The sequence below is a fragment of the Electrona antarctica genome, assembly GCF_951216825.1.
Source record: "Electrona antarctica genome assembly, chromosome: 11".
Lineage (NCBI taxonomy): Eukaryota > Metazoa > Chordata > Actinopteri > Myctophiformes > Myctophidae > Electrona > Electrona antarctica.
Window position 1 is genome coordinate 1514238 of NC_136792.1, and position 24568 is coordinate 1538805.

A 24568-nucleotide genomic window follows, 5' to 3' on the forward strand; every position below is an offset into this window, starting at 1 on the left:
TTTATTTAACTTAGAATAGTCAGTTATGTAACACAAGAAGATTAAATAGAAATATTGCGACTGTAGGTCGCAGATTACTATGGAAACCTGCAAAACATGTCAGTCAGTCCGTCACGCCACCATATACAGTATGGCCGTCAGTCCGTCACGCCTCGTAACATGCTCCATATATGGCTGTCTCCATATGAAGATCACGACACTGACCTCATCAAACCCTGGATAGCCATACATGGACAAGACTGGATCATCACCAGTGTAGAAGATCTGATCTGCGATCAGTTTGTCATGACGCAACCGTCATTGTGAAAGAAGTAGAGGGTATTTTCAGTTCCGTTTATTTGCATACATCGTCGACATTACATACAAGACATGCAAGGCCTGTCCGAACCACACTGACTTCTAATATAAAATTAAAGTTGAATAGTTCAAACAATATAAACATACTGTGCTGTATGTGACTGATTATGTTACATACATTATTTATGTAAAAATATACCCCGCTCGAGTATATATTTTACATAAAATGCATGGCCCAAGAATGATGATTATTAAAGAATAATATATATGGCATATGTCTGATGACATGAAGAACATGATTTTGGCACAGTATCCCGCGAGGCAGACCAAAGTTAAAACACATAGAATAGCATAGACGTCACAAAATACAATTTCACATTACTGCCAACTTCACCTGAGTCAAATATGTAAAGCCATATCGTCAAATATATCCGTTCTACAATAAACAGGTTGTCTTGTGGATTATAATAATGGTGAACATTGCGTCAGAATAGAGGATAGCCCCTTGAGATGCAGCAATTTCATTTTAGAGGGGGTCCTATATGCACAGATACAACAATACATGCAGTACTGTGCAAATCCACAATACACAGTACACACTATGCAATACAATTATGGCACAATGAATGTTGTATCCCTTACATCCTGTTAGTGTCATTGAGGCAAATAACTGGTAAGTGTGTATAATTTGACATAATTGTGTGTGGATCAAATGTCCAATCACTGGTAAAGCATCATTCTCATCTCGTGTCTGTCCCGTGACCCGTTTAGTTTGGGTGTGGAAACGGCACCTTTTGGCCACCAATCCACCTGCAACAATTAAAAGCACATTATACAACAGGTCGTTTCGAGGAAGCAATATGATTGGTTGAAACAGCCTTCTAGCCGTGGTTCAAACGAGCACCACTCCACACCTAATCAAAACAAAGAATTCAGCTGCTCTGTTCTCCCAGAGCGCAGCAAACTCGGTGGCTTTAGGCTAGCTAGTTTCTTGGGACATTTGTGGTCGTAGTGACTACATCTGTCATTAAAAAAATGTTGTTCAGCGATTTTCTTAGTTTTAAGGGTAACTGTTGTATAATTGCAACATTACACTCGAGGGGGTGGTTTAACGTCATTGATGAACTTCTGCATTGCTTTCGGAACTCGCCTTGCAGGCTCGTTCCTGCAGTATCGCAGGCGTGTGTTAATGACGTTAAACCACCCCCTCTCGTGTAATATTGCTTAAATCTTTGCTACATCAGGTACAACGGGTCAAGCAGGCTGACGGACCTATTGACCAACGTCTTCTCATCGTCCACAAGGCTGTACCCAAACAGTTCCATGGTCGGCCCGCACACCATCTGAACGACCCGGGCCACCTCGTACTGCAGGCTAAACCTCCACTTGTCCGCCTGCTCCAAGGAGTTCCTCATGGTGGAGTAAGGATCGATGTTCGCCGGCGTGGTTTGCGTGTTCCTCAGAATCCACTCCCTGGCCTGCGAACTGAACGGTATCCCCGCGAAGCTGTAAATCTCCTCGGCCTTCTGCATGGGGTAGCGGGTGACGTCCTCGTAGCGCAGCAGCATGTAGCGTCGCCGCAGCCAGCGAGGCCGGCTCAGACCCACCATGGCCGACATGCGGACGCTGTCGCATTCCTCCTTCAGCCACTTCACATGCTCGTCGTCCTCGGGCACCTTGCCCTGCTGCGCCCACGTCCTCCACTTCTGGAAGATGTCGGGGAAGGTCGCCATGCGGGACGCCAGGATGGCCCGGGGGTCTCGCACCAGCTGGATGACCCTCAGGTCCAGACGAGGGTCTTCCACCAAGGGACGCAGGATGTCTAGCTGGCGCAGGCGGGTGGTCTTCATGGCGCGGTGCTCTTTAGTGAGGCAGGATTGGGACGCCAGGGTCAGGTTGAGAGGCCCGCAGCTTTTTTTACACCTGGGTGAAGAGAGGGACATTTCTAGCTGTAAGTCCTTAGTGTGGAGTCAAAACAAGACTCTCTGAATAACTGTAGTCCAGGGTTTCCAGAAGGTTGCATACTCGGGTTCGGGTTAATTTCCATGCAGCCAATTTGAACCTGAAACAAATACGAGGCCGGGGTGTCATATTTGTTTCCATTGCTGCCAATAAGCCAATCAAACTAAGCTATGGGAAAGGTAACTGGATCAGTTAACCATACAATGGTACTTTCTGGATACCCCGCACAGAGCCTACTGTAAAACGCTGTGGCTTCCCTCTGCAATTGCAACGGCTTTCAGACTCCTGAATGAATTAGCCTGGCTGTTGAATCCCCCTATGCATAATAGCCTAAATCTTATCTTACAAACAGAATTACGTTCCCATATATCCTTTTACATCATTCATACAGTGATATGCAGTTTATGCACAGCCTATACAGTATAGACTGAACAATGCCTATACAGTACATCAGCAATAATGTGCTAATATGCTAATGTGAGTTTTGTGGTGACATTCAAAAGCCTATACAGATTGAAGTAAGTAGCCTTGCTTAGCCATGAACTAGGGGGTTTTCATGATTCTGAATCCATTGCAAGCATTAGTTTTGCACGAAAAAAAAATCCTTGGGGCTAAAAACTAATTAGCTAATTAACTAATTTAGCCCAAGGATTTTTTTTTCGTGCAAAACTGAATGCTTGGAATGGAAAAAAGTATGTTCCACTAAATCCATGAAGGAAAACTTTTAATATATTTGATGTAGGAGGATATTAGGACCAATTAACGATATCACATTACTATTGCAATATCTTCTGGGTCACGCCCCTTTGTAGCATAGATTGACTGGCCGAATACTGGCTCTACGTGAAAACAAAAGTTATAAAAATCTGCAATACCACACATCCTTGACCCCTGGAGTGCAGACAGGCTTTTCACAGAGATTTGCGCTGGCATGTCTAGCGTACAGCGTGGGCGTCACATGGTTCAGAGGCCGCGGAGAAATGAACTTTTCCAGAGGGGTGAAGTCGCACAGGAACAGTCCCTGGAGAACGTCCTTGTGGATCCCTGCCAACACCGACCCGTTGGTGGTGCGTTTCAGCATGGCATTTACGTAATACAGGGGTTCGTACAGATAGAACATATTGTCGCCGTGCTGGTTGAAAAACTCCCCCACGAACGTGGAGCCCGTCCTGGCCGTGGCGAGGATTAGGATGTGCTTGTGGCCTCCGCTGTGGCTGTGGGCGTCCATGATGTCCTCCTCCACCTCTGGCTCCTCGGACGGCAGACCCTGCTGGGTTTGTGGCGTCGGATGTGGAGTCACTCTCTGGATCAGCTCATCAGAGACCCTGATGAGACATGTTGGATTGATTAGCTCACATTTCACATAAACTAATTCAGCGTACAAACAAATGTTGTAGTTTTCCCAACCACCGTGACCGCGGTCGTCACCGTATCACCTAAAACTGGGGTATGTGTGGGCCTTAAATCTCCATCTCCATCACACATAGAGGCCTATACTTTATATTGTTTAGATTTTGCGCAGTGTATTTTTTGTCTTTAATTTCTTTCTACTTTTTGTCTATGTTCAGTCGGGTCGGGTGCTGCAAATTGTAATTTCATTGCACCTGCAGAATTGATATTACAGTACGGTTCTCAAAGTGGGGGTCCGGGCCCTCCGGGGACCCACAGGGGTCCTTGAAGGGGTTCCAGGGGCTCACCAGCAAAATCATAGATAGATAGTTAGGAATAGGAACCAATTATATATAGGAACCAGCATACAATAAGGTCAGACTGAAGAAGTATTTTGTCCATCAGTCGACTTTGAGGCTTAATCAGGTTTTTAGCCAGGACTAGACTGAGCTGTGGACATTGCTCTGTACCAGGCCGCTGGGCCACAAGACAAATTTCAGTGCGAATTGACAATAAAGTACTATATCATATCATATCAATTAGACATTTACAGGTTTAGGAACCAATTAGACATTTACAGGTTTAGGAACCGATTGGACATTTACATGTTTACAACAGTATACAACTGGAACCAAATGGACCCGTAACTTCCACTGCATCTCAATATGAAGGCCACCTCCCTCACCTCGATAAGATGTTGGTCTCCTGTTCGATGATGACCAGGGCCACGATGCAGATGAAGATGATGGCATACTTGGTCTTCATTCTTAACGGTGGACCTTGAAGTGACGTCTAGTGTGTGTTCGCCAACGGCTCCTGTCTTGAAGGAATCTGTTCAATAAATCTGTTTTAATAAATATATTAAAATATAGGTCTAACTTCCCCTAACCTCCCAACATGTGGCTTGTTAAGGAAAGGGGTAGGATGAAATCAAAAGCAATTGCTTCTTTATTATACACATCTGCGTTTATCACATGTAACAATTTTAGACAAATTAAACAGTTCAGAAACAATGCAATGCACTCAGCAGTGTTGTTATTGTCGACTAAAACTAAGACGAAAAATGTTCGTCGACTACCTTTTTTCACTGACCAAAACTAAATGGAAACTGAATGAAAACTAAGCTATGTTGACTAAAACTAATACTAAATGTATTGACAACAGATACAAACTAGACTAACATGTTAGGAAGGGACTAGTGGACAAGAGATCCAGTATAAGTCATTTTACACTTGGTTGCATGCTGAAAATAGCAGATCTACAAGCACACAACGCATCGCAGCGGGACAAGTTGTGAGCTTGTAGATCGGCTATTTTCAGCAAGTGTAAAATCAGTCATTACGACGCCATCAAGGCCCGCCAAAAGACATTTTAGTCGACTAAATCAACTGTAGATTGAGTCGACTAAAATCTTATGACATTTAGTCGACTAAAACTAGACTAACACTAAAACATTCCAGGTGACTAAAACTAAGATTTTCTGTGGGGTTCAGGTCAGGCCAGTTGGCTGGTCAGTTAAGCACTGTAATACCATGGTCAGTACACCAGTTACTAGTAGTTTTGGCTCTGTGGGCAGGTGCCAAATCGAGCTGGAAAGGAAAATCAGCATCTCCATAAAAGCTTGTCAACATACTGAGGCTTCCACTGTCAGTGGACCAACAGCATGCAGATGACATGGCCTAAATCATCACTGTGTTTTATCAAGTCCAGGGTCTCAACACAACCGTCTATTATGATATTGTACAGCACTGTTAGCTCTGGTCCATAGCTCTAATGCGTTGCATTTATAGAGCTATGGACCAGAGCTACAGCACTGTTAGCTCTGGTCCATAGCTCTAATGCGTTGCATTTATAGAGCTATGGACCAGAGCTACAGCACTGTTAGCTCTGGTCCATAGCTCTAATGCGTTGCATTTATAGAGCTATGGACCAGAGCTACAGCACTGTGTGCTTCCATATCTTGCTTTTTGTTGATGCTGATCTAACTTTTCCAGCAGGACTTGGCAACCTGCCCACAGAGCCAAAACTACTGGCCCAAACACACGCATGTGCATACGCACGCACGCACGCACGCACGCACGCACGCACGCACGCACGCACGCACACAGTATATTAAATATCAGAATGTTTGACTCCCTGCTGACTTGCGATGGATTCAGAATCACGTTGTTTCCTCTGGTCCAGTGCGTAAGCAAACTCACTAACACACTTTTTGAATAATGTTTAATTTTCAATGTTGCAACACTTAAAATATAGAATATGAAATGTTAACGGTAATATCGTATCATATCGATATCACAATATTTGGCATAAATACAGAGATATGAAATGTTGTGCAGCCCTACTGTACAGATAGAAGGAATCCGTGTATCTTGTGTTCAATCAATATTCTGTCTGGTGTCCCAAAATTGAAAATCGAAAATTGGCTTGTTTTTCAATATCAGCTTTTTAACTACAAGGATGGAAAACAGAAATTGACTCAAATCGCGTTTTTCTTTTTTGTTAAACACAACTTCTTGCCAAGATAACAAGTATTCTGAAATCGAAAATCGAAAATCCAAAAATGCCCTTTTTCAATTTCCAATATCTGTCTTTCGTCTACATGAATGGAAAATGAAGTCCTCTTTCCGCTTGTAGTTCTAACACACCCGGAACCGATCCGGAAGCTTCCAATATGTTTTTAGCTAGCCGACTGTAGGGCTAACAGATTAGCACAGTACTGTACTGTACAGTAGCCTACAGCAATCTTGCGTGCGGGACGGACCGTCGGAACAGGACGGGTCCGTCGGACGCGGCCGTGGATCTCCCGGTGCACCCCATTTATGATTATTGATTATGATGATCGCCCTTTTTTTAATAGCCTAGGCCTACTTTATTATACAGAAACAAAAACACAATACAACATCAAGACAATTAATGCTTTGTGCCTGATCATATCTGTTCTTATCCTTGTTTCCATATCGCCTATCTTTTTTCAGTCCTGTGTATTGTCACCGGAGGAGACAATACATTAATTTATTGTTTTAATTTATTTATTTACCATACATTTCTAAGCGATATCTTTATATAGTGCTGGGTGTGTGGGTGTGACGCAATGATAGCCATTGCATACATTGCAATCGGATTCAGCACTAAGATAATAGATAATTAATTTAGAATTAAATTAATTGATAAAATAACGCATTATTCAATGATGCGTTATGGCTACGCACTGTGTGGGTGCAGATAGCCGATCTACAACCTCATAGCCTATATGAATATGTAATGAACCTATATGATGATAATAATAGATAGCCAAATGTGCACACTTTTGATTGCACCTGTTAAAATCTTATTCAGCTGTGAGCGGATAGATAGATAGATAGATAGATAGATAGATAGATAGATAGATAGATAGATAGATAGATAGATAGATAGATAGATAGATAGATAGATAGATAGATAGATAGATAGATAGATAGAGACAGACAGACAGACAGACAGACAGACAGACATATGTCAATCATGTCACTGCAGTTCAATTAAATGCTATTTTTAACTAAAACTTTTAGCATCAATAATAATCGTATAGTGTTCAACATTTGTAAACGGCAATGCTGCCAACTCTCATGCTTTGAGAGTGACAGTCACGCAATGTGGCCACGCCACACCTCCCATTTCTCACGCACGCACAATACGCACGGCGAGGGGGGGCATATAATGTGCCAAAAAAGCCAAGTCGGCTCTCAATGTTCTCCGCGGCTCTGCCGCGTAATAACGCGCGCGCATATGTGCGTCCTCCCCAACGGCAAAGTAGCCGATCTGCATGAGATAATGCAGCGCTGTTATATGCAGGCAGCAGACTGCAGTAGTAGGGTAACTATAGTGAACCACCAAATCGTCAGCAGGTCCCTGACTGTGACGCATGGAAATGTTTATGGAAAACAATAGCCTCCACAACAAGTGAGTAGCCTAAGTGACTATCTCTCTGGCGTCTCTTGCGCGAGATGAGGAACGGTGCCAGTGCGCACATAAGTCCTTGTGTGTGTGTGTGTGTGTGTGTGTGTGTGTGTGTACCCCCCCCCCCCCCTCCCCCCACTCACTTCACATGGGTGTGATTTTATTTTCTAGGGTGGGATGTCTGTATTCCTCTAAATCAATGTTAAAAAAGGCCAAATCGACATTAAAAAAGGCATTTTTTTAAATAAATGTTAATAAATGCTTTATAACAGGTCGTTATTGTAAAGTGCTACCTTAAAATCTTATTCAGCTGTGAGCGGATAGATAGATAGCTAACTGTTAATACATACTTCATGTGCCTCTGTGCTTGAATGTTTATCCAAAAAAGAATGTTTATCCAAAAAAGAATGTTTATCCAAAAAAGAATGTTTATCCAAAAAAGCAGTTGAGACAAATAACAGTCTAAGAAGTCGATAATTTATTCTGACACCTCCCCGAAAAGGCATAGCTGTCCTGACCCCTAATCCATCATTTATTTATATATTATGGATAATTAGTGTGGGCTTAGACTAGCGTTATTCAGCTCAAGTAACTGCATGTCATCTGTCATGCCTGGCTATATGCCTACAGTCTTTGTAAACATTAGGCCTACATCCTGATCTGATGCTGCAGCTGAACACAAGGTAGGCCTAGGCCTACACAGTGCGGCACTGCGCCTGATGTTCTGTCGCCGCGGTACAGGAATATTGGCTATACGGCTATTTGCGCACGCCTTGATTGACAGGTCAATGATAACTCGTCGTCCGATCCTTTCCACTTTTATTTTACAGATGTTTACAGATAAATAGCTTTAACAGATACATTGTTTTAAACACCGTCACCAGTCCTGGCAGTCCATTACATTACACAGACCGGTCAGAGTTCACACCAAAGCGGCAAAGCCGACATCACACACACCTGCACGCACGCACGCACGCACGCACGCACGCACGCAAACAATTTTTCTTGTTCTCTATAATGCAATGCAATCTTATCTTTTTAGCATAGGGCTTCAAAGAAGTGCCATCATGACTTTACAAATGTTTAACAAGAGGAAGTAGGCCAATAGCCTATACGATTATTATTGATGCTAAAAGTTTTAGTTAAAGCATTAACTATTAGCATTAGTTAAAAATAGCATTTAATTGAACTGCAGTGACATGATTGACGTCTGTCTGCCTGTCTGTCTGTCTGTCTGTCTGTCTGCCTGCCTGCCTGTCTGCCTGTCTGTCTGTCTGTCTGTTGGTGGGATAAAGTAGACTTTTTAAGCAGTTACCATTACTTATAAGAGTGTGCACCCCTGTGCACACCCCTGTGCACACTGGCCTGTCAAAGGTCGTCTGACAGGCCAGGTCAGACGACCTCTCTGGCCTGCTTCAAGGGGCGCCCCGACCAACGGACTGATATGATCCAATCTAATTCTCCAGGTCAGACGACCCCTCTGGCCTGCTTCAAGGGGCGCCCCGACCAACGGACTGATATGATCCAATCTAATTTGTGATGTGTGAATAAAGTATCCCGAGCAATCATTAAAATATGCCAGTTCTTATAATTCCATGACTTATGTTTACAGCCTGTTTATTGGACTATCAGATAATTCTCGCACGATAACGAAGCATCACTATCTATCTATCTATCTATCCGCTCACAGCTGAATAAGATTTTAAGGTAGCACTTTACAATAACGACCTGTTATAAAGCATTTATAAACATTTATTTAAAAAAATGCCTTTTTTAATGTCGATTTGGCCTTTTTTAACATTGATTTAGAGGAATACAGACATCCCACCCTAGAAAATAAAATCACACCCATGTGAAGTGAGTGTGGGTGGGGGGGGGGGGGGGGTTTCAGACCCACAGGATCGAGGCCAGGGTGCCGGGCCGGTTCCGGCGAGCCGCCCCGCGTCCGAAACGGTAGAGAAATGACAGAGTTACCATGCATGTTAGGGGCCCCGGGGTCCCCGGAACATCCAGAACCCCAGGAACGTGCCCGGGGGACCGGGCCGGTTCCGGTGTGCCACCCAGAGTCAGAAACGGTTGAGAAATGACAGAGCTACCGTGTCGGGGTCCCACTTCTGTACTGTACTGTACTGTACTGTACTGTACTGTACTGTACTGTACTGTACTGTACTGTACTGTACTGTACTGTACTGTACTGTACTGGCACACCCAAAATCATCATAAATACATGCAGTTAATATGTGCGTGTGTGTTTGTGTGTGTGTTAGGTTGCGCACAGGTGGTGAAAAACAACCATGATGTTTTCGTGCTCAGACCCAGCCAGCCAGCCAGCCATGCCAGCCACACACATAGCTCCATAAAGGAGTGGTTGGACCACTCAAAAAATCATACATATTTGTGGATATTTTTTCCTTTTTTTTGCTTAATTATAAACTGCAAAAGAAAATGATATCTGCATATGATGCTAAATAATAACCCACATTTTGTCCATGTGTGCCCAGCATGTCTCCTATTAAATATCCATATCGGTTTATATAAAAGTCAGACTTTTAAAAACGTATTCTGATGTGATCTGATGCAGGACAATGTCACTGTGTTGGCACATTCATTCACCCCATTGTCATGATCCGTGACCTGTTCTGTCTCCCTCATGTGTTTCCCTATGTTCCTTGTTTTGGGTTTTACTTTTGTGCACTTTTACCTTTTATTTTGTAGTATCTAGTGTCTCTTGGTTTCCTGTGTTGCCCATGTTTACCTGCCTTGTCTAACCCTGTGATTAGTGTAGTGTTCTCCTCCTGTGTCTTGTTAGTCTCCCAGCCAATCCCTGTGTTGATTTTGTCTGTTGTGTTCACCTGTGTCTAGTTAGTCCTTGTCTATTTATATCCCCTTGTGTTTTCAGTTCTCCGTTGGTTCGTTATTTATTGTCACTGTGAGTATTTGTTAGTACCTTGTTCCTTGACTCCTCGTTTGCCCTGTATTTCAGATCCCCTAGTTTTCCCAGTTTAGTGTTTCCCTTTGTACTCCTTGTTCTGTGTTCACTTCTGACTGCCTACCCGTGTTTTGACCTTTTGCCTGTACCTGGACACTGATGAATGCCTACTCCTCTGGTTTGGTGAAAATAAAACCTTCATTTGAACTGAGCTGCCTCTGCCTCTCATCTTGCACTTGGGTCCTCATTCACTGTCTTGACTCGAACCGTGACAGAACGAACCAACCAACATGGACCCAGCAGATGACGCAGAGGTGGATGATTTCACCAAGGTGCTTCAATCCATGGTCTCCATTATGGAGTTTTGCAACCGTCCATCCACCACGGCTGAACAGAAGATCGAGGCTCTGAAGCAGGCTCTCCGGGTGGCCTACTCCAGTCCAGACCTATCGGGCAAGCTTGGTGGCATTATAAAAGGGATGTGGGCTGCCATATCCAATGCACCTGCAAGTGTCCGGTCTGCTATCCATCAGCCTGCAATCCACCCTACTTCCCAGCCTGCTCCACAGCCCTGCTTACCCTTTTCCTGGAAGGATTTTGGTGTAACCAGGGAGGTGTTTTATGAAGACTCCAACTTCCTAGAGTCCCTTCATAAATATTGGAGGAGTGACTGTGAATTTGCCAAGTATTTGGCTTTCTACAGATGGGAGAGCCGTGGTGCTCTTTTTCCTGATCCCCAGGAGGCGGTCACTCCCGTCTCCTCTGTTTTCCTGCCTCCCATCACGCCGCCGCCTGGCATCCAGGAGCCGCAGCCCGGCATCCAGGAGCTTCCATCCTGCATCCAGGAGCCTCCGTCCTGCATCCAGGAGCCTCCGTCCTGCATCCAGGAGCTTCCGTCCTGCATCCAGGAGCCTTCGTCCTGCATCCAGGAGCTTCCGTCCTGCATCCAGGAGCCTTCGTCCTGCATCCAGGAGCCTTCGTCCTGCATCCAGGAGCCTTCGTCCTGCATCCAGGAGCCTTCGTCCTGCATCCAGGAGCCTCCGTCCTGCATCCAGGAGCCTTCGTCCTGCATCCAGGAGCCTCCGTCCTGCATCCAGGAGCCTCCGTCCTGCATCCAGGAGCCTTCGTCCTGCATCCAGGAGCTTCCGTCCTGCATCCAGGAGCTTCCGTCCTGCATCCAGGAGCCTTCGTCCTGCATCCAGGAGCCTTCGTCCTGCATCCAGGAGCCTTCATCCTGCATCCAGGAGCTTCCGTCCTGCATCCAGGAGCCTTCATCCTGCATCCAGGAGCTTCCGCCTGCAGCCCCGTCTCGTCCGTCTGCAGTCCCTCCTGCAGCCCCGTCTCGTCCGTCTGCAGTCCCGCCTGCAGCCCCGTCTCGTCCGTCTGCAGTCCCGCCTGCAGCCCCGTCTCGTCCGTCTGCAGTCCCGCCTGCAGCCACTTATCCAGAGTTTGCAGCCCTGTCTGCAGCCTCGCCTCCGTCTGCAGAACCCCTGCTGCCGGACCCCGGGCCTGACCTTCAGTTGTCAGAGCCCAGGCTTGCACTACAGCAGCAGGACCTCGGGACTGCACTCCATCCGCTGGCCCCTGACACTGCTTTCCGGCCACCCGACCCCGGTTCTCCTCTCCCTATGCCCCCATCTCCTTGTTCTCAGGTACCCCAGTTTCTGTGTCCCCAGTCTGTTAACGCCCCCCGGTTCCACTCCAGAAGACCCAGTCCTGTGGCCAAGGCTGTAGTTGGTCCTCCTACCACCCCATTAGCTGATCTCCCTATTTGTTTATCTGCCTGTCTCCCTGTCTGTATGTCTGCGAGCGTGTATGCCAGTCTTCTTGTGCGTCTGTCTACTCCCCAGTCTTTTAGTCACCCTTCCAACCTGTTTACCCCCCTGTTATGTCAGACTGCTTGTTTGTCCGCCTGTTTGACTGTCTGTCAGTTAATTTGTTTGTCTCTTGGTTTGTCTCACTGTCTGCCTGTCTGCTTGTCTGTGTGCATGTCTATGTGTCTCCCCACCTGCCTTTCTGTGTGACCCTTGCCCTAAGCCACTCCAGTGTTTGTGCCCCTACTGGTTTTGAGCTTGTAGATCTGCATTCTTTTTTTCTTTGCTGCTTTGTTCCTGCCAGTCCCATGTTTAGTCCTGTGCCCCAGTCTTTTCTCTTGGCCCTGATCCCCTGTCCCAGTGTCCCTCCTTCCAGACCCCCCACCACCCGCCCTGCTCGATGTTATGGACTTTGTTTTGTGCGATGTCTGGAAGCCATCGCTTAAGGGGGAGGCACTGTCATGATCCGTGACCTGTTCTGTCTCCCTCATGTGTTTCCCTATGTTCCTTGTTTTGGGTTTTACTTTTGTGTACTTTTACCTTTTATTTTGTAGTATCTAGTGTCTCTTGGTTTCCTGTGTTGCCCATGTTTACCTGCCTTGTCTAACCCTGTGATTAGTGTAGTGTTCTCCTCCTGTGTCTTGTTAGTCTCCCAGCCAATCCCTGTGTTGATTTTGTCTGTTGTGTTCACCTGTGTCTAGTTAGTCCTTGTCTATTTATATCCCCTTGTGTTTTCAGTTCTCCGTTGGTTCGTTATTTATTGTCACTGTGAGTATTTGTTAGTACCTTGTTCCTTGACTCCTCGTTTGCCCTGTATTTCAGATCCCCTAGTTTTCCCAGTTTAGTGTTTCCCTTTGTACTCCTTGTTCTGTGTTCACTTCTGACTGCCTACCCGTGTTTTGACCTTTGCCTGTACCTGGACACTGATGAATGCCTACTCCTCTGGTTTGGTGAAAATAAAACCTTCATTTGAACTGAGCTGCCTCTGCCTCTCATCTTGCACTTGGGTCCTCATTCACTGTCTTGACTCGAACCGTGACACCCAGAACCTCAGTGGAAATTGGGGAATATGTTGTGAAATAAAAATTCTAAATTTGGGAAAATGCCTTATTTTTTACATTTTCTTATTTCATGATTTCCCCATGCCCACACACCTGTGGGCACTCTCTCTCTCTCTCTCTGCCTCCCCAGAGAGAGAGAGAGTCCCCCTATCTCTCTCTGCCTCTCTCTCTCTCTCTCTCTCTCTCTCTCTCTCTCTCTCTCTCTCTCTCTCTGCCTCCCCAGAGAGAGAGAGAGTCTCTCTCTCTCTCCCTCCCTCTCTCTCTCTCTCTCTCTCTCTGAACAGAACTAACGACGAGTCGCGATGCGGCCCCTCTCCCCACACACACACACACACACACACACACACACACGCACACACACACAAGGACTTATGTGCGCACTGGCTCATCTCGCGCAAGAGACGCCAGAGAGATAGTCACTTAGGCTACTCACTTGTTGTGGAGGCTATTGTTTTCCATAAACATTTCCATGCGTCACAGTCAGGGACCTGCTGACGATTTGGTGGTTCACTATAGTTACCCTACTACTGCAGTCTGCTGCCTGCATATAACAGCGCTGCATTATCTCATGCAGATCGGCTACTTTGCCGTTGGGGAGGACGCACATATGCGCGCGCGTTATTACGCGGCGGAGCCGCGGAGAACATTGAGAGCCGACTTGGCTTTTTTGGCACATTATATGCCCCCCCTCGCCGTGCGTATTGTGCGTGCGTGAGAAATGGGAGGTGTGGCGTGGCCACATTGCGTGACTGTCACTCTCAAAGCGTGAGAGTTGGCAGCATTGCCGTTTACAAATGTTGAACACTATACGATTATTATTGATGCTAAAAGTTTTAGTTAAAAATAGCATTTAATTGAACTGCAGTGACATGATTGACATCTGTCTGTCTGTCTGTCTGTCTGTCTGTCTGTCTGTCTGTCTCTATCTATCTATCTATCTATCTATCTATCTATCTATCTATCTGCTCACAGCTGAATAAGATTTTAACAGGTGCAATCAAAAGTGTGCAAGGAAGCACATTTGGCTATCTATTATTATCATCATATAGGTTCATTACATATTCATATAGGCTATGAGGTTGTAGATCGGCTATCTGCACCCACACAGTGCGTAGCCATAACGCATCATTGAATAATGCGTTATTTTATCGATTAATTTAATTCTAAATTAATTATCTATTATCTTAGTGCTGAATCCGATTGCAATGTATGCAATGGCTATCATTGCATCACACCCACACACCCAGCACTATATAAAGATATCGCTTAGAAATGTATTGTAAATAAATAAATTAAAACAATAAATGAATGTATTGTCTCCTCCGGTGACATGCGCACACAGGACTGAAAAAAGATATGGAAACAAGGATAAGAACAGATATGATCAGGCACAAAGCATTCATTGTCTTGATGTTGTATTGTGTTTTTGTTTCTGTATAATAAAGTAGGCCTCGGCTATTAAAAAAAGGGCGATCATCATAATCAATAATCATAAATGGGGTGCACCGGGAGATCCACGGCCGCGTCCGAGGGACCCGTCCTGTTCCGACGGTCCGTCCCGCACGCAAGATTGCTGTAGGCTACTGTACAGTACAGTACTGTGCTAATCTGTTAGCCCTACAGTCGGCTAGCTAAAAACATATTGGAAGCTTCCGGATCGGTTCCGGGTGTGTTAGAACTACAAGCGGAAAGAGGACTTCATTTTCCATTCATGTAGACGAAAGACAGATATTGGAAATTGAAAAAGGGCATTTTTGGATTTTGGATTGTTATCTTGGCAAGAAGTTGTGTTTAACAAAAAAGAAAAACGCGATTTGAGTCAATTTTCGTTTTCCATCCTTGTAGTTAAAAAGCTGATATTGAAAAACAATCGATTTTCAATTTTGGGACAACATAATTATAGTGTTGTGCACCACAAGATGCCCAACAGACCGCTCAGGCTTACAATACTCACATACACCAAGATGGCTACAGATATTGATTGTCCAGCAGTGTTGATTTTGACACAAATCTTTGTCTTTTGAGGTCACTACAAGCGGAAATAGGACTTAATTTTCCATTCATGTAGACGAAAGACAGATATTGGAAATTGAAAAAGGGCATTTTTGGATTTTCGATTTCAGAATACTTGTTATCTTGGCAAGAAGTTGTGTTTAACAAAAAAGAAAAACGCGATTTGAGTCAATTTCTGTTTTCCATCCTTGTAGTTAAAAAGCTGATATTGAAAAACAAGCCAATTTTCGATTTTCAATTTTGGGACACCAGACAGAATATTGATTGAACACAAGATACACGGATTCCTTCTATCTGTACAGTAGGGCTGCACAACATTTCATATCTCTGTATTTATGCCAAATATTGTGATATCGATATGATACGATATTACCGTTAACATTTCATATTCTATATTTTAAGTGTTGCAACATTGAAAATTAAACATTATTCAAAAAGTGTGTTAGTGAGTTTGCTTACGCACTGGACCAGAGGAAACAACGTGATTCTGAATCCATCGCAAGTCAGCAGGGAGTCAAACATTCTGATATTTAATATACTGTGTGCGTGCGTGCGTGCGTGCGTGCGTGCGTGCGTGCGTGCGTGCGTGCGTATGCACAGGCGTGTGTTTGGGCCAGTAGTTTTGGCTCTGTGGGCAGGTTGCCAAGTCCTGCTGGAAAAGTTAGATCAGCATCAACAAAAAGCAAGATATGGAAGCACACAGTGCTGTAGCTCTGGTCCATAGCTCTATAAATGCAACGCATTAGAGCTATGGACCAGAGCTAACAGTGCTGTAGCTCTGGTCCATAGCTCTATAAATGCAACGCATTAGAGCTATGGACCAGAGCTAACAGTGCTGTAGCTCTGGTCCATAGCTCTATAAATGCAACGCATTAGAGCTATGGACCAGAGCACACAGTGCTGTAGCTCTGGTCCATAGCTCTATAAATGCAACGCCTTAGAGCTATGGACCAGAGCTAACAGTGCTGTACAATATCATAATAGACGGTTGTGTTGAGACCCTGGACTTGATAAAACACAGTGGTGATTTAGGCCATGTCATCTGCATGCTGTTGGTCCACTGACAGTGGAAGCCTCAGTATGTTGACAAGCTTTTATGGAGATGCTGATTTTCCTTTCCAGCTCGATTTGGCACCTGCCCACAGAGCCAAAACTACTAGTAACTGGTGTACTGACCATGGTATTAGAGTGCTTAACTGACCAGCCAACTGGCCTGACCTGAACCCCACAGAGAATCTTAGTTTTAGTCACCTGGAATGTTTTAGTGTTAGTCTAGTTTTAGTCGACTAAATGTCATAAGATTTTAGTCGACTCAATCTACAGTTGATTTAGTCGACTAAAATGTCTTTTGGCGGGCCTTGATGGCGTCGTAATGACTGATTTTACACTTGCTGAAAATAGCCGATCTACAAGCTCACAACTTGTCCCGCTGCGATGCGTTGTGTGCTTGTAGATCTGCTATTTTCAGCATGCAACCAAGTGTAAAATGACTTATACTGGATCTCTTGTCCACTAGTCCCTTCCTAACATGTTAGTCTAGTTTGTATCTGTTGTCAATACATTTAGTATTAGTTTTAGTCAACATAGCTTAGTTTTCATTCAGTTTCCATGTAGTTTTGGTCAGTGAAAAAAGGTAGTCGACGAACATTTTTCGTCTTAGTTTTAGTCGACAATAACAACACTGCTGAGTGCATTGCATTGTTTCTGAACTGTTTAATTTGTCTAAAATTGTTACATGTGATAAACGCAGATGTGTATAATAAAGAAGCAATTGCTTTTGATTTCATCCTACCCCTTTCCTTAACAAGCCACATGTTGGGAGGTTAGGGGAAGTTAGACCTATATTTTAATATATTTATTAAAGGTATATTCAGTGATTTGACTTAATTCAAATATCACTTATTTTTTCTTTTTTTCTGGATAATCCTCCCTACTATAGAGTGTGCTGACTATATAAGGAGTTCCTCCCTGTCCCCAGTGAGCCACTGGGGTCAAAAAACCCTAGTTTCAGTTTTGGTGGTGGGTGGCAAAGCCTTCATCCAATCAGGATGAGAGGGGCCTTCCTCCAATCATGATCGAGTGGGGGCGGGCCTTGGTGCACATGCTGTTGGCCTGTTGCACTTCCCCCCACTGTAGAGCGTGCATGTGCACATTTTGTTACCGGGGCGGACTGGGTGGTTTTCAAAATCACCCAAATCACTGAATGCTCCTTTAAAACAGATTTATTGAACAGATTCCTTCAAGACAGGAGCCGTTGGCGAACACACACTAGACGTGACTTCAAGGTCCACCGTTAAGAATGAAGACCAAGTATGCCATCATCTTCATCTGCATCGTGGCCCTGGTCATCATCGAACAGGAGACCAACATCTTATCGAGGTGAGGGAGGTGGCCTTCATATTGAGATGCAGTGGAAGTTACGGGTCCATTTGGTTCCAGTTGTATACTGTTGTAAACATGTAAATGTCCAATCGGTTCCTAAACCTGTAAATGTCTAATTGGTTCCTAAACCTGCAAATGTCTAATTGATATGATATGATATAGTACTTTATTGTCAATTCGCACTGAAATTTGTCTTGTGGCCCAGCGGCCTGGTACAGAGCAATGTCCACAGCTCAGTCTAGTCCTGGCTAAAAACCTGATTAAGCCTCAAAGTCGACTGATGGACAAAATACTTCTTCAGTCTGACCTTATTGTATGCTGGTTCCTATATATAATTGGTTCCTATTCCTAACTATCTATCTATGATTTTGCTGGTGAGCCCCTGGAACCCCTTCAAGGACCCCTGGGGGTCCCCGGAGGGCCCGGACCCCCACTTTGAGAACCGTACTGTAATATCAATTTTGCAGGTGCAATGAAATTACAATTTGCAGCACCCGACCCGACTGAACATAGACAAAAAGTAGAAAGAAATTAAAGACAAAAAATACACTGCGCAAAATCTAAACAATATAAAGTATAGGCCTCTATGTGTGATGGAGATGGAGATTTAAGGCCCACACATACCCCAGTTTTAGGTGATACGGTGACGACCGCGGTCACGGTGGTTGGGAAAACTACAACATTTGTTTGTACGCTGAATTAGTTTATGTGAAATGTGAGCTAATCAATCCAACATGTCTCATCAGGGTCTCTGATGAGCTGATCCAGAGAGTGACTCCACATCCGACGCCACAAACCCAGCAGGGTCTTGTTAAGGAAATTATGATGTCCCATCATTGGCGATCAGCAGAGAGAGGCGAAGGCACGACACAGCATCAAGGAGTCCGGCATAATCATCATCGTTCTTTATTCATTGTTCCGATCATCTCAGTACAGCAGAATGGTTTAACAGTCCAACAGCACTCTCCCACCGCCTTTTCCATCAATGACATACAACCCCCTTTTATTGTCAAGCAAGCCCCAGTATACAGGAAATAGATAGTCAACAACAGGTGGTCATACAACATCTCCGTTTATGGTCGGAGTTAAGCGAGCAGGAAACATCCTATTCCAAGTGATCTAAGATGAGAGCACTATTAGTAAGTGGGCATGGGACCTCCAGCTGTCATTAGTGACAGCTTCTGCCAGGAAGCCATCGTTGCTATTCTGATTGTTGACCAATACCCACGAATAGGTAATAGTAACAGCTGTCAGATTGACAGCTGTTGGTTGGTTGTTTGGGAGAGGAAGTTAAGGTGTAATGAGCAGGACACAAACTTATTCTAATCTGTTCTATTGCGAGGACAACACACTATTAGTGACACCTTAACTGACAGACAGGAAACACACATGCTTGGTATACTGGCTTGGAGACCTCCTTGTCGACAGTGACTTGGAGATGACAGCTGTCAGATGACAACTGCATTAATTAGACTAAGCATTGGTGAAGGAAGGGACTTAATGGAATAGATCAATACACAATAATGTATATTATATGTATCGATCTATTTGGCATTCTAATAATTCCATTACAATTCCATCGCTTTTCATTTGGAAATGTGATCATATCAATTTCCATGGCCCAGGCGGTTTTTAGAATGACAAATATTGATGATTAAAACTGTATGGCTAGATTCATGTTTGATGACAGTGGTCAGATAAAGAAGGCTTCGCTATTTATTCATTATTTTTCTTCACGTCTAAGAACTTTTAAAAATTACACTTCTAAGAAATTAAAAAATTACTGGACACATCTAGAATCAAGAAAAAACACATCTATAGTTAAGATAGTAAACACATCTAGTTAAATTTAGGAAGATATTTAGAGCTTGTAGATCTGCTAATTTTTTTTTCCCCTTCTTTCCCTATACTATTTTTTTACTTTGTAATTCCACACTACAAAATACCTATAATAGTTAGTTTAAGAACCAAATGAACTGAAATGATTTAACTCAAATTAAAAGAATTGAAATGGGTTAAAACTTTAACCTGGTAAAACTTTAAAATTAGGATATTCTCCATTGAAACAAAACTAAAACTATGGCCACTGTTAGTCACCTCTCAGGCTGTTTTTCACACCCGAAAATAAATAAATAAACCGACTGACAATGACCAAGTCCTGTATTTTAGGCTCTCTGCTACTTTTAACTCAGTTACACACAAACACACAAATACCTTTCCTCCCCCTCACCCCCTCTGCCAGCTGGACAGAGAAAGAGAAAGAAAGGAAGGCTGTAAATCAGACATTTTTTTTTTCTTCCAATATCGAATTAATTCAAATTAAACTGTTGCTAATGTGAACAAGGTGAGGTTTTCTCTGTCTAAATATTATCTCCATTCGTTCAACATTTTCTGTATTATATTACTTAAGTTAGCGTTCAACCAAAGAATATTTCATATTTATACCAGTGACTTTCTGATAAGGGACGTTCAACCCGAAACTGCTTTATATCATGTATTACTATACTGATAAAGGACGTTCAACCTTGAAGAGAAAGGAACTATTTAACTTTCGTAAGCTCACTAGATTCGATTTTTTGCAGGTCTCACCCCGAAAATAAATCCTTTCTCTCTGTTTTCTATACTAAAGGCCTAGTGCTACCTAGTAAATACCAGAATAATTGACAGGAGATAAAATAATATTAGACGTTTAACCTTGTCAAACCATCATAAATGATTGATTTCACACTATTGATTTAACACCTTGAAACACTCACTTTTGAATAATTACTTAGATCCATATTAATTTATTTGCAAAACTATAAATGTATTCCTTTTAACTAACCCACACATAGGCTGTACCAATGACCCCTCCCCCTCTTGCCATTTTGGGGACGGGGTGTTAAATGAGGAGTTCCTTTAGTACAGTATATGTGCGTGGAAATGAATTCCAATATCTTATCATCCTATTTTAGGATTTTCTAACATTGTTGTTCTTGCCTACACTTTTACAAATTTTAGATTGGAGTCTAGTTAGATTAAAATTTAGATTAGATTTTTAGTAGTTTATCAAAACTTTTGTAGTTCACTACTTGCACATGTAAGACTAAATAGATTAAATCACATAGGGTAAATTACAAACTAAAGATCTAGTTATTTTCAATTGTATTTACCCTTTCGTAGTTTGTTTTCTTTAGCCAAAATTGATTTGCTGGCCCGTCGTTGCTGTGCGGCGTAGTACAGCAGCATGGTTCAGTGGACACCAACGTTTCATATGACCTGTCTGGCCGCAGTAATAGCACAAGTCCTCTCCCATGTGGCGTGCGTGGTTTAGTTGCCGTCTTCTTCTGTCCTTCCTTTCCTGGAGTACAGCCTCAACCCTGGCTCGGGTATGTACTTGTCCTCTCACTGGTCGGCTGTGGTATGGTCCTGGGTTGCCAGGCTGGTTACGCCAGGCTTCCCACGGCGGTGGGTGTTGTCTTGGTCTTGGGGTAGGCTCGCTGATGTGGTCTAGCTGGAAGCCGCTCAGTTGATTGGTTATTTCTTTTCCTCTGTGTTTGGTCATTTGAAAGTCTGGTTCTGGCTGGTCTCTGTTGTGGTTGCGGTCGGCATAATAGTTGTTGTTTGGTAGGGACACGTGGAGTTGTGTGTCTCTTCTTTGGTCGTTGTAGTAGCTATCATTTTCTTCAGGAATGGTGTTGGCTGCGCTGGCTTCATCGTTGTAGTTGGTTGTTTTGGCATGCAAAGTGTAGTTGGCTTGGTCGTCTTCATCGTTGTAGTTGGCTTGGTCGTTGGTTGTGTTGGCGTGTAGTAGTAACACCGCAGTTTGAAGTTCTTGTTCCAGGAGTGTCACACGTGACTCTGCCTGGTCCATTAGCTTTTTCTGGTCCTCTAGTTGGTGTCGACGTATCGCCTCCCTTTGCTGTGCGTCGCTCATTTCTTGTCGAAGTCTCTTTCGGCTCTGCTTTGCCCCCATCTTTAAAAAATTTTTTACCAAGTACTCATCTATGGTGAAGACGAGATATCGGCCCTGCGTCACTGCGTCATTTGTTAAGGAAATTATGATGTCCCATCATTGGCGATCAGCAGAGAGAGGCGAAGGCACGACACAGCATCAAGGAGTCCGGCATAATCATCATCGTTCTTTATTCATTGTTCCGATCATCTCAGTACAGCAGAATGGTTTAACAGTCCAACAGCACTCTCCCACCGCCTTTTCCATCAATGACATACAACCCCCTTTTATTGTCAAGCAAGCCCCAGTATACAGGAAATAGATAGTCAACAACAGGTGGTCATACAACATCTCCGTTTATGGTCGGAGTTAAGCGAGCAGGAAACATCCTATTCCAAGTGATCTAAGATGAGAGCACTATTAGTAAGTGGGCATGGGACCTCCAGCTGTCATTAGTGACAGCTTCTGCCAGGAAGCCATCGTTGCTATTCTGATTGTTGACCAATACCCACAAATAGGTAATAGTAACAGCTGTCAGATTGACAGCTGTTGGTTGGTTGTTTGGGAGAGGAAGTTAAGGTGTAATGAGCAGGACACAAACTTATTCTAATCTGTTCTATTGCGAGGACAACACACTATTAGTGACACCTTAACTGACAGACAGGAAACACACATGCTTGGTATACTGGCTTGGAGACCTCCTTGTCGACAGTGACTTGGAGATGACAGCTGTCAGATGACAACTGCATTAATTAGACTAAGCATTGGTGAAGGAAGGGACTTAATGGAATAGATCAATACACAATAATGTATATTATATGTATCGATCTATTTGGCATTCTAATAATTCCATTACAGTCTGCCGTCCGAGGAGCCAGAGGAGGAGGAGGACATCATGGACGCCAACAGCCACAGCGGAGGCCACAAGCACATCCTAATCCTCGCCATGGCCAGGACGGGCTCCACGTTCGTGGGGGAGTTTTTCAACCAGCACGGCGACAATATGTTCTATCTGTACGAACCCCTGTATTACGTAGATGCCATGCTGAAACGCACCACCAACGGGTCGGTGTTGGCAGGGATCCACAAGGACGTTCTCCAGGGACTGTTCCTGTGCGACTTCACCCCTCTGGAAAAGTTCATTTCGCCCACGCTGTACGCTAGACATGCCAGCGCAAATCTCTGTGAAAAGCCTGTCTGCACTCCAGGGGTCAAGGATGTGTGGTATTGCAGATTTTTATAACTTTTGTTTTCACGTAGAGCCAGTATTCGGCCAGTCAATCTATGCTACAAAGGGGCGTGACCCAGAAGATATTGCAATAGTAATGCGATATCGTTAATTGGTCCTAATATCCTCCTACATCAAATATATTAAAAGTTTCCCTTCATGGATTTAGTGGAACATACTTTTTTCCATTCCAAGCATTCAGTTTTGCACGAAAAAAAATCCTTGGGCTAAATTCGGCCATAGAATGCTGACCTCATCACATTTGTGATGACCGCTATGGCCGTTTTTTGCCCCAAGGATTTTTTTTCGTGCAAAACTAATGCTTGCAATGGATTCAGAATCATGAAAACCCCCTAGTTCATGGCTAAGCAAGGCTACTTACTTCAATCTGTATAGGCTTTTGAATGTCACCACAAAACTCACATTAGCATATTAGCACATTATTGCTGATGTACTGTATAGGCATTGTTCAGTCTATACTGTATAGGCTGTGCATAAACTGCATATCACTGTATGAATGATGTAAAAGGATATATGGGAACGTAATTCTGTTTGTAAGATAAGATTTAGGCTATTATGCATAGGGGGATTCAACAGCCAGGCTAATTAATTCAGGAGTCTGAAAGCCGTTGCAATTGCAGAGGGAAGCCACAGCGTTTTACAGTAGGCTCTGTGCGGGGTATCCAGAAAGTACCATTGTATGGTTAACTGATCCAGTTACCTTTCCCATAGCTTAGTTTGATTGGCTTATTGGCAGCAATGGAAACCAATATGACACCCCCGGCCTCGTATTTGTTTCAGGTTCAAATTGGCTGCAGGGAAATTAACCCGAACCCGAGTATGCAACCTTCTGGAAACCCTGGACTACAGTTATTCAGAGAGTCTTGTTTTGACTCCACACTAAGGACTTACAGCTAGAAATGTCCCTCTCTTCACCCAGGTGTAAAAAAAGCTGTGGGCCTCTCAACCTGACCCTGGCGTCCCAATCCTGCCTCACTAAAGAACACCGCGTCATCAAGACCGTCCGCCTGCGCCAGCTAGACATCCTGCGTCCCTTGGTGGAAGACCCTCGTCTGGACCTGAGGGTCATCCAGCTGGTGCGAGACCCCCGGGCCATGCTGGCGTCCCGCATGGTGGCCTTCCCCTTCTTCCAGAAGTGGAGGACGTGGGCGCAGCAGGGTAAGGTGCCCGAGGACGAGCAGGTGAAGTTGCTGAAGGAGGACTGCGACAGCGTCCGCATGTCGGCCATGGTGGGTCTGAGCCGGCCTCGCTGGCTGCGGCGACGCTACATGCTGCTGCGCTACGAGGACGTCACCCGCTACCCCATGCAGAAGGCAGAGGAGATTTACAGCTTTGCGGGGATACCGTTCAGTTCACAGGCCAGGGAGTGGATTCTGAGGAACACGCAGACCACGCCGGCGAACATCAAGCCTTACTCCACCATGAGGAACTCCTTGGAGCAGGCGGACAAGTGGAGGTTTAGCCTGCCGTACGAGCTGGTCCAGGTCGTTCAGATGGTGTGGGCCGACCATGGAACTGTTTGGGTACAGCCTTGTGGACGATGAGAAGACGTTGGTCAATAGGTCCGTCAGCCTGCTTGACCCGTTGTACCTGATGTAG

At 44.3% G+C, this 24568-nt stretch overlaps 1 protein-coding gene and 1 pseudogene across 2 annotated transcripts; one reads left to right on the forward strand and one right to left on the reverse strand.

Moving 5' to 3' along the window:
• Window positions 1-1532: 1532 nt before the first annotated feature.
• On the reverse strand, window positions 1533-4413 carry LOC306932978 (carbohydrate sulfotransferase 3-like; the record flags this gene model as incomplete). Its single annotated transcript, XM_079514949.1, has 3 exons — window positions 1533-2220; window positions 3135-3584; window positions 4334-4413. The coding sequence occupies 3 exons, from the start codon at window positions 4411-4413 to the stop codon at window positions 1533-1535; spliced, it is 1218 nt and encodes a 405-aa protein (XP_079371075.1).
• Window positions 4414-17703: 13290 nt separating this feature from the next.
• On the forward strand, window positions 17704-24568 carry LOC306932979 (carbohydrate sulfotransferase 3-like; annotated as a pseudogene). The gene is made up of 3 exons: window positions 17704-17783; window positions 22579-22875; window positions 23889-24568. The product of its transcript is annotated as a carbohydrate sulfotransferase 3-like (transcript).